This window comes from Lottia gigantea (assembly GCF_000327385.1).
Source record: "Lottia gigantea unplaced genomic scaffold LOTGIsca_8, whole genome shotgun sequence".
Taxonomy (NCBI): domain Eukaryota; kingdom Metazoa; phylum Mollusca; class Gastropoda; family Lottiidae; genus Lottia; species Lottia gigantea.
Window position 1 is genome coordinate 3,475,529 of NW_008710662.1, and position 12,036 is coordinate 3,487,564.

At 30.5% G+C, this 12,036-nt stretch overlaps 2 protein-coding genes across 2 annotated transcripts; both read left to right on the forward strand.

Annotated features, from left to right (window-relative positions):
* Positions 1-920: 920 nt before the first annotated feature.
* On the forward strand, positions 921-1,370 carry LOTGIDRAFT_66501 (hypothetical protein; the record flags this gene model as incomplete). Its single annotated transcript, XM_009066785.1, has 1 exon — positions 921-1,370. A coding segment is annotated over one exon (450 nt), but the record flags the coding sequence as incomplete, so codon positions are not given.
* A 4,636-nt stretch (positions 1,371-6,006) lies between these two features.
* LOTGIDRAFT_155484 (hypothetical protein) lies at positions 6,007-6,672 on the forward strand (the record flags this gene model as incomplete). Its single annotated transcript, XM_009067037.1, has 1 exon — positions 6,007-6,672. One exon carries the CDS (start codon positions 6,007-6,009, stop codon positions 6,670-6,672), a length of 666 nt encoding a protein of 221 aa, XP_009065285.1.
* Between the last annotated feature and the right edge of the window lie 5,364 nt (positions 6,673-12,036).

Genomic DNA, 12,036 nt, shown 5'->3' on the forward strand with positions numbered 1-12,036 from the left:
GCACTTGCCGTTTTACAGCAAAAACTGAAATGTCATAAATGCACCTTGCTTTTTTACAGCAAAAACGGAAATGCTATATTATGCATTGCAGAAATACAAATAAAGAAGTTAGGGCGCTCGTGAAGCTATTAATACATTCATCTTCAAGTCGATTTCGTAATAAAAAAAAACTAATGCAAATCTTTAAAGCCACGCTTATTTCTGGGTCATTCACCGTATCCTCATTCTAATCTTGTACAGAAAGAAAAAAGTTTTTTAAGTGTTGCACGTTCTTCTTTCATTCTTAGCTGATACACTCTTTGTGTACGTCTCCCCCCTTTACAAATCATGATGTATTCACCCATTGCCTAATCGATCAGAGTTGTGAATAGATGTACTCACTTTACTTTTATTACAACTACGCTACTGTAACACCTCGAACGAATTATAGTTTAAACAATTTACACATTATTTATATGGCCTGTGCACTTAAAAATTGCACAGTATAAAAAAAACTCACCTTATTTTATCGCAAAATTTGTTCCAGAATTAATTTTTGGTAGTTATGTATAGGGCGGATCACTAAAACCATTCCGCCCAGTACGGCCTGTATGGCTTACCGCCAGATTACATCAAGTTAGTTGATCTTGATGATGTTATTCGAGCTCAAAATCACCTCCTTTAGATATAACATCTTTTGGTGTTTCTGTTGTTTCATGCCCCAACCCCTACCAATGGTCTTCTCCTAACCCTGGCCCTTTGGCAAATTATAAAAACTATCATGTGCACACAAAAAAGTTAACGTTTCATAAAGTTTGGTAATGAAACAAGTGCAGCTTATAAAGGGGAGTGTCCGATTTTATTATAAAAGATGTGTACAGTTTAGACTTAAAAGATGTGTGCAGTTAAGTTATGAATCGAGTGTATAGTTTAGTTATATAACAAGTGTACAGTTTAGTTATAAATCAGATGTACATTTTAGTTATATAACAAGTGTAAAGTTCAGTTCTATAACAAGTGTACAGTTTACTTATATAGCAAGTGTACAGTTTAGTTATAAATCAAATGTACAGTTTAGTTATATAACAAGTGTACAGTTTAGTTATAAATCAAATGTACAGTTTAGTTATATAACAAGTGTACAGTTTAGTTATAAATCAAATGTACAGTTTAGTTATAAAACAAGTGTAAAGTTTAGTTATAAAACAAATATACATTTTAGTTTTAAACCAAATGTACAGTTTAGTTATAAAACAAGTGTAAAGTTTAGTTATATAACAAGTGTACAGTTTAGTTTTAAACCAAATGTACAGTTTAGTGATAAATCAAATGTACAGTTTAGTGATAAATCAAATGTACAGTTTAATTATAAAACAAATGTACAGTTTAGTTATAAAACCGGTGTAAAGTTTAGTGATAAATCAAATGTACAGTTTAGTTAAAATCAAATGTACAGTTTAGTTATAAAACAAGTGTAAAGTTTAGTTATAAAACAAATGTACAGTTTAGTTATAAAACAAATGTACAGTTTAGTTATAAAACAAAGGTACAGTTTAGTTATAAAACCAGTGAGCATTTTTGACATGAGATAGCTTGCCAGGCAAGATAACATAAACCCTCTTGCGGAAATGATAACCAGGTTTTTAGTGACTAGAATACAAATTTAGCATATATCTCATCAATTTAATGTCAGTTATTTATACTGTTTTTTGGCACATTCTATCTATTTTTTTTTATCCATAGCAATAACCAAACTTCACCAAATTGTCTACACTTATCACCATTTTAAATCATTTAAAAATAGTCTATAAGTCTATAAATAGTCCATACAGTTTATAAAATTCTCATCAAATTAAAAATAGCGACGACCATCGTTATACGCCTACAATTGTAATGACAGCCATGTCGTCCGGGGATAAATAAAATATTTTCATAAAAGAGCGTTTTTCACTGCCTTTTTCTCTATTTTTATTTTCGAACGGGTTCTTTCTTAAGTGATAATTAAACAATTTCACCCATTTTCGTCTAAATCAGTAAAGATTTTCTCTTTTTAAAAACAAGTGCAATAACCAATATTAAATATTTGTTTTGCTTTTTAATACGGTTCGTTAAAATCTGTTGAGATTTGTGTCAGAACAAGATTTCAAAGACAAGGGCAATAGATGATTTTTAGATTTTTGTTTAAAATATCTATTAACGTACAACATTTGGTAAATAATAAACAATTTCACCACGTTTCGTCAATATTTGTCAAGACCTAGACCTTTCACAAGCTGAAAATTGAACGCGTTTCAAGAACAAGGGCAATAACTCCTATAGAATATATTTCACCATTAGATGATAACAAACAGTGACACAAATTTTATCAAAATCCATCAAGAAACCAGATCTCTATCGTGCCCACAACGCATTTTCAAATAAAATTAAATGCGTTTTCAAGAACAACGGCAATACAATATTTGCCTGATTTTCAACAGGGCTCATCATTGACACAAACTTTTATCAAAATACATCAAGAAACCAGCTCTCTATCGTGTCAACCACACATTTTCAAATATAAATTTAACGAGTTTTTAAGAACAAGGACAATAACTCATATATTTTTCCTATTTTATCAAACTCCATAAGAAACCAGCTCTCGTGTCCCAACCAGCCAGATAACCAGCCAGATAGACTAACAGACAGACGACTTTATACGCCCATTTTAATGTGTAGGCGTACAAAGGTCTCATCAACATATACATTGTTTCAAATTCCATCAAATTGTATAATTGTTGCCTCTATATTATTTCAAACAATTGACAACTCAAACTCGATCAATAAAGTATACCAGCTTTCACCAAGATCAGATGAAAACTGTATGTACCCATTATCCGATTATTATCAAATTCAAATTGACTCAGATTTCATCAATATATACATAGTTTCATCAATATTGGACAATATGCGGATAGTGTCCGCAAGCCAAATTACACTCAAAAACCCTTTATTCGATTGATACCAAAGTGAGATCTCATCAATATAGCAAACATACCAAGTTTCATCAAGATCAGATAAAAAGTTTTATGGTGTCCACATGCCAAATTTGTTGCGTTTTTCATAAGTCAAGGCCAATAACTCGGAAAGCGTTCTTCCGATTATCACCAAATTTGAACCGAGATCTAACGCATATATACATGCATACCAAGTATCATCAAGATTGGATAAAAACTGTAGCCTCTATCGTGTCCACAAAAAAATGTAGACGGACGGACGGGAAGGGCAACGGAAATATACGTAAACATTTTCATGTTGGCGTATAAAACAAGTGTACGGTTTTATAACGAGATACGATGCAGCTATTATTGGATGGTTAAGCACAATGATGAAAAATTTGTCAACTATAATTTATAAACTATACAATTTACTGGTGCACTAAATTTTCTTCTTGCCAACTTGTGTAACAATCAATATGCTGTGCATTATGCATAATATCATAGATTTAATCTGACATCTTGCTGTTACATATACACAAAGCGTACTAACTACATATCTTATCAACAAAAATAAAGCTATCAGCTTTATCAGCTCTATCATACATATCACTAGCATACCTGCCAGGACGTGGGTTGATTGGTATCTGGTTATTAAAATATGGTATGCTTCTAATATTGCTCTACTAAATGGTAAACGTGTACTTAGCCACAATTGAATATTGATATGTTGAGATAATATTTCTAATTATTCAATTATCAGATTTGGTTAATTAGAAACTGCTTGTTCGAACACGTGTAAGCATACAGACAAGATCTGTCAATAGTAAATTGTTACTCAGAATATTTTGTTATCGGAATTTACTTGAATGATTTTGAAAGCATATTTGACATTTTAAATACCCCAGCATATGTTTCACTTATCTTTTATGAAAATGCTTTATTAGTTATCGAGAACATGTTTATCTTGTGCCGGATAAAGTTTGAAAAGTTTGTAAAATAGATCGATATTTGGTGACGAAAAATTCTTTTGAAGGCTTAGATGTATATTTCGGTCCAGTTTCTAAGTAAAAAATATGAGGGTATATAATCCATGTAGACGTTCCATAATTTTTGGGCAAAAGGTTAAGATGAATATCGAACTTCTCATTTAATTTATACTGTCGACATCCGAGTCTATTTACAAATAATATGATTCTTAATTTTTTTTCATTTTCGATTATTTTAATATTTACCTTACAGCAAATGTATACAAATTTTGAGACATTACTAAAGTGTATTTCGCAAGAAACTTTGCAAAATCTTAGTACAAATAAATTCCCTAATGAGGCTATCTTGTATTATTTGAGTGCTGTTCTGGAAAGAAGTCGTCTAAAAATAGCTTAGCCAGGTGATCGAGCTAAAGTATCACTTTTTAGAATTAAAATCCAATGTGCGACACTTCTTCATTTCAACCTCATTAACCTTTGCACGATTAATTTTATTGCACAATGACGTTATACTTGTACTATATCTGTACGTCAATATCATTACATTACTTGTACTCGATGAGGCGCGATAATTAGGTCACAGGAAATTCGGTCACCGGAAATTTGGTCACAGTAAAAAGGTCACACAATAATTTGGTCACAGGAAAATTACCCCTGTAACGGACGGACGGAAGTCCATAAAGAATTGTTGCTTGTGAGCACTATATGGCTAATAGAGTGAAAATGAATACACTTAAAGATGGAAACAACATTTTGGTGAAATATTATCAGATCATCGAAAATCGATAGGGATCATCTTCACAATGACATTGACCCACAAAATAAAATCAAAGGATTCCATGAAGAACTTTGTCCTGTAGAGTTAGCATGGGTTGCACAATATAACTAATAGAGTGAAAACGCTAACTCGGACGCGATATTTTGGCCCACAAAATAAAAAGCAAAAGAATCCATAAAGAATTGTAGCCTGTAGAGTGAGCACGAGCTAAATGTGAACGGACATACCACATTATAATGTTGGCGTATAAAAACAAAAAGACTGCGTGGATTGACCAAAAACAAAAACCCTACCAAAGGCGACGTCAGCCTCTCGAGACAGGGGTCTCATATAGTGGGCAGACTTATTTCGGCAATTGTCAAACAATGGTTCAAATGCGGCAGCTCTGTGAAGGGTAAAAGCGCGAACCTGCTTAATACATGGACCGTTTGAGAAGGTTCACCCCTAAGAATTTCTTGAAAAAAGAATTGGCATATTTTTGATAATATTTTTGAATTTATAGGAAATGAAGTGGGGGTAGAACTAGGGGTACAGACCATTTTTCTAAGGTAGCAAATGTCCCCCGCCCCTCCCAATTTTTCCTCAAATAGCGCCGCCACTGACCCCTACTACTTAATACTGAATATATTAATTAAGCTTGGTATGTGCTTCAGTAGATCGAAATCTGAGCTATTGTAAACCTTTACTATAAAGTATATTATTACTACATAAAATGCTTGCTCAAGGATCTGATTCGATTACATCTAACAATTACTAATTTAAAATCAGCATTTATTAAGAACACCCAAAGTCAGTAAGGTGAAAGGCGATATCCTAATGAATATTAATTGTCTTTACACACTAATATCTAATATTACTAATTGAAACCTAAACTGTTGAATTATGAATAATAGATGCCAATAAATCACTTGATAACAAAAAACCTTTAATAATGTTTGAACAGTTTAAGAAAAGCGTTGTTGAAATAACAAAAACGGTGTAAAATGTTTTGAATAATTAAAAAGTATTTTAGATAAAAGTGAATAAGAACAGTTAGACGAGGTGAAAATGAGCAGAAGTCTTGAATCTGTTGTTCACATGTTAACTGATGTAAAACGCCACGTGCATATTGCGACAAAGATGAGAATGAAAGAATAGATAAGTGGTAAAGAAGGAGGAGCCTAATTCTGTCCTTAGGAGGGTATAAATTAGGCGACAAGAGTCTTTGAGAAAATATTTCCTTAAATACGTCACCCTAGTTAGAGATCTTCATTATAAGGAATTGCTTGATTCCTGGCACGCGCTTATCATGGAATCTAAGATGTTTTCGTCTCCACATCGTTTAGAATCAGGATTATCACCAATATTAGATATGTCTCCAACAACTGCCGAATTCTTTGCTGCTTTTATGGATAGACCATCATGTATGTTCTCAACATCTCCTACCCATTCCAGTCCAAACATGAAAGGAATTGATCTTGGAATAAACATGAATTCCAAGGAGAATATCAGGGAAATATCTCAATGCAAACGTAAACTGGACTTTGCAGAAAATAACAATTATTTAGGATTACAGCGACCGCAAACTGTTTCTGTGGCAAGGAGAAATGAACGGGAAAGAAATCGGGTGAAATTGATTAATATGACATTTGCCACTTTACGTGAACACATACCACAGCTGTCTAAAGGTGGTAAAAGTCGTAAATTAAGTAAAGTAGAGACATTACGCGCAGCTATAGAATATATCAGATACCTACAAGGCATGATGGAAGAATGTGGTGCAACTATTGAGAAGTCACCCATTAGAGCTGCTGGTGATTCTAAACCATTATCACCAGGTTTGTCACCAACATTATCTACTGGAACATCATTGAACTCACCATCATCACCAATATCATCACCGTCATCACAGACATCATACGAGAACCTTAGTGCTGAAGATGAAGATTTGCTGGATTTTGCAAATTGGTTTTAAGTTGAAGGTAGGTTTTTCTATTATACAATTTTTCGTTTGTATTGTATTATGATACATATTTCTGGCGTTTTTGAATTCGTACAGTTCTTAATAACCATGCTGTATCGGCACTGCCTGCATATTGTAGTCTTGATTATCCAAAAATCATAAATTTTCATAAATGTATTTAGTATAAACTCGGTCATATTGGTTTAAAAATAAAACATAATTTATCTCAGATGAGCACAAGTTACATAAGTTTTTACCAAGATTGATTCCATCTTAAGTTATTATGAAATCATTGCTTGTGACTTAATGAATTCATAAGGAATATGATGAACATAATATACTCTGCGCCGCTCAAATAATAATTTTCTGGGTTGTACTTCTTAAATTTAGGAATTCTTCAAAGGAATATGCATGCTTATAATTTTATTACTTTTTTCAAAACTACTTTTTTGGGTGATCGTCCTTGGTTTTAGTGTTTTTTTAGGCAATGTACAAAATTATGTGTAAAATTATTATCAATACTTTGGAAATACATTATGTCATAGAGAATATAAATCATTGTAGAATACTTGGGCAACATCATGTCCCATGTCTAAAATCCAAATCAGAGTGAATGGAAAATCAACAAGTTGTTTAGAATCAATAATTTAAGTATGATAGTTGTAATATTGATTAAATATGATAGTATGATCATAAATATCCTATTACAATTCTTTTATATTATCTCATACACATTTCATATTGTTCTTTATTATAATTTAGAAATCTTCAAGTTTCTTTGTTCACTGTGTCATTGTTAAGTAAACATTCTTTAATTTCTTTTTTCTTTTCTTAACTTTACAGATTGTAATATGACGCAACACAATAATAGTGCTTAGTTTCCATTGGTTAATAGCTGTCTGTTACGCTATTTCATTGGTTCATCTCATCATTTTCCTGACAGCTGAAGATATTGGTGCTAATCAGAATAATACCCTTCCAAAAAAGAAGAATGACTTCTACCCCCATACGCTTTCCGATTGACACTCTTTCTTTTCAACATTTCAAATAAAAACCTGAAAAGGTTATAAAATTTGATGGAAGATCAATCGATGTCGAGTAATAAAATACAATTTCTTTTCTATTTATTTTATTTTCACATAAACCCTTATTTTGATTTGGGATTATATTTTTGTAAGAATTGTTAGAGAAAGTAATAGTAATTTAATCAATGTCATTTAAATACAAGTTCTTCTTTTATTTTTTTTAAAGGAAGAAAGTCATTGGAGAAAAAAAAAATAAAATTTGTGGATTGAAATTCAATGTAAATATATTTCAAACAAGTAGAAGCTTTGTAAATTAAGTTTTAGCTTTTCACATTTACATTTAAGGTACCCTGGTAACATAGCAATTACCAGTTGCGTATGGTTGCAAGTGATTTTAGTTCGAAACTTATGATCGCTATTCTTATTTGCAACCATACGCAATTTCTGATTACTATGGTGTGGGGGCACCTTTACATCATTTAAGATTTAATTTGACATTGTAATAATTTGGCTCAATGCATAGCATTTTAAATAAGCTATGCTTGAATCAAGTTCATAATATTTATGTAGCTTGTTTTTTAAAAATCATTTATTTAAGAAGAGTTTTATGTTTACTTAATTATATTTATATATGTAATCCTATTGAAATATATCTTACGTAGTGGTGTCGCGTATCAATATGCACAGTATGTAACCTGAAGAAATTTTAAGGTCAATAGCGATCAGTATTATTGAACGCTTTCTTTGAAAGAAATTGTTAAATTTTGGAACTACAACGATGGTGTTTTATCAAATTGTTATTATATATTTTATTTAACTTCAAAACTGTCTCAACGTCGCGTGGGCTCATTTATTCATTACTCTGTCAATGTATTAGTACAGCGATGTATAGGTAGGTTATTTTCAATATTCCCTAACTTAGTTAAGAAAATTTGTATTATGTATTAATCTGTATGACTACTGTGTTATTATATGCGTACAGTCAAGCCTGTCATTATACCATTTTGTTGTATTTGCAGACAATTATGAACAATGATAAGCTCATCGTCACGAACAGCGTATAATACCTTGACGGAAATAGCCAACTTTCTTGTATTAGAAGCAGTTCGTGATAGCTTGACATTGTGTCGATGTGATGCGCTATGAAAACATGCTACTTAAATATGCATTCGAAATTTATAATTCGCTTTAGCATTTTTAGCATTATTTTTGAAACTTTGCAAAAAAAATATGGTAACTGTCTGATTTTGCTAACACGTTATCAATCTCTATCAGTATTAAAGTTACTGAAAAATATTGCTCATTTTAATTGTTCACATTCCAAATGTTTATTTTTTCTACCATTTGTAAATATTCATGTTAATTTATTATAAAATTGTACCGTTCTATTTTGCTGCAATAAATATTTATATTCCTACTAAGTTGTTGTATTTATTGCTTGCAACAACTTACTCAAATATGTAAAATAAAATTAGGCATGCCATACACCTGATTGTACTCTGAGTCTGCCAAATAGTCACCTCAAAGAATCGCTGACAATACTAATGGCATCATAACTACGAGAACTAACAGTAAAACAGTGATGAAAACATTGAAGATAGACAACTAGTATTACTTCACAATGTTCTAACAAATCCTTTATGGAATAACGCGTGACGTCTTATCCCAGTAGTAGGGATCGAGGACTGCCTCTCTAAGTTTACCATGACTGTATCACGACAATGATCTACCAAGGAAGCAACAACTCACTGCTGGCTATGCAACTGTGACCGTGAACAAAAAAATAAAACACCGGTCAGTTGTAAACGGAAGTTACCTCCCTTGGTCTGATTGAACCATATCGATCTCCAAACAGTTCTTCAGATGAACAAATCAAATCAATGTAAATGCGTTATTTTGTCAACATGAGGATCAATTTCTATGATAATGATATATCATGTACCACAATGTAACATAGTATATAATACAGTAATATGTTGAAATTTAAAACATAAATAAAGAATCTGACAAGTTATATTACAATGTCGCAAAAGTATCTTTCAACAATACCGTGACATTTTGCAGCAAAAAGAACCTTTTTTTAAATCTGAATTAGTACGTTTACCTATAAATTATGCAATTTTGAGTCTTTATCTTGTTCACCAATCTGTTTGATAATATTAAACTCTTAAAATAATAAATGATTGATAATTGATATCATGTGATTATTAGGCAGGTGTTTAACTTTAGTTTAATTATAACCCAATTAAAAACATTAAAACATTTTATTATGGTGAACAACTGGTTAGAATGATAATTTTATTATACTTTCATACCTTTGAACAAATCATATCATCTTATTTTAACGTTCGCTCATTAACTTGGCTTTGTCGGTCTACTCGTATGTGTTAACCCTTAATCTTTTATCTTCAGTGTAGTGAGAAATTACGTCAAATTGCTGGAGGGGTAAGGGTTAATAAGGAGTGTGGTACAACCCTATTGAAAATTAGGTGTAAATAAGATGTAGTTAATTGTAGTATGATATAATATTGTATGATTGAAGTGATATATTACTCATACTAGGTAATCACTGTACACAATAATCATAATAATAACAACAACATATTTGACTGTTAGAATCTGATTACGTAGCAATTCAGAATGGTATAGTATATATACAACATAGTTCAAAATGAGCAGTTAGAATCTGATATATTACAGTAATACTATAGTAATTCAGAATGGTATATAACATAGTTCTAAATGAACCGTTATATTCTTATATATTATAACAATACTATAGTAATTCAGAATGGTATATAACATAGTTCTAAATGAATCGTTATATTCTTATATATTATAACAATACTATAGTAATTCAGAATGGTATATAACATAGTTCTAAATGAACCGTTATATTCTTATATATTATAACAATACTATAGTAATTCAGAATGGTATATAACATAGTTCTAAATGAATCGTTAGAATCTTATATGTTATAGTTATTCAGAATGGTATATACCATAGTTCTAAATGAATCGTTAGATTCTTATATATTATAATAATACTATAGTAATTCAGAATGGTATATAACATAGTTCTAAATGAGCTGTTAGAATCTTATATACTATAGTTATATTATAGTAATTCAAAATGGTATATAACATAGTTCTAAATGAACTGTTAGAATATGATATATTATAGTTATATTATAGTAATTCAGGATGGTATATAACATAGTTCTAAATGAACTGTTAGAATATGATATATTATAGTTATATTATAGTAATTCAGGATGGTATATAACATAGTGCTAAATGAACTGCTAGAATATTATATATTATAGTTATATTATAGTAATTCAGAATGGTATATAACATAGTTGTAAATGAACTGTTAGAATATTATATATTATAGTTATATTATAGTAATTCAGAATGGTATATAACATAGTTCTAAATGAACCGATAGAATCTTATATATTATAGTTATTCAGAATGATATATAACATAGTTCTAATTGAGCTGTTAGAATTTTATATACTATAGTTATTCAGAATGGTATATAACATAGTTCTAAATGAACCGATTGAATCTTATATGTTATAGTACTACAGAATGGTATATAACATGGTGCTAAATGAACTGATAGAATCTTATATGTTATAGTTATTCAGAATGGTATATAACATAGTTCTAAATGAACCGATAGAATCTTATATGTTATAGTTATTCAGAATGGTATATAACATAGTTCTAAATGAACTGATAGAATCTTGTATGTTATAGTTATTCAGAATGGTATATAACACAGTTCTAATTGAATTGTTAGAATATTATACATTATAGATATATTATAGTAGTTCAGAATGGTATATAACATATTTCTAAAGGAGCTGTTAGAATTTTATATACTATATTTATTCAGAATGGAATATAACATAGTTCTAAATGAACTGTTAGAATCTTATATATTATAGTAATTCAGAATGGTATATAACATAGTTCTAAATGAACCGTTAGAATCTTATATGTTATAGTTATTCAGAATGGTATATAACATAGTTCTAAATGAACCGTTAGAATCTTATATGTTATATTTCGGGGAAGGGAGGGTTTGATTCTCCCAAAAGTACAGGCCTAGGGTGGAGCAGACACTTTATTTAGAAATAAGGATTAAGGGTCTTGATATTGGGTTTTCTTCTGTTCTTATTCTGATCTGAAATTAGAAAAAATCTAAAAAATATAAGAATCTTATGTGTTATAGTAATTCAGAATGGTATATAACATAGTTCTAAATGAACCGTTAGAATCTTATATGTTATAGTAATTCAGAATGGTATATAACATAGTTCTAAATGAACCGTTAG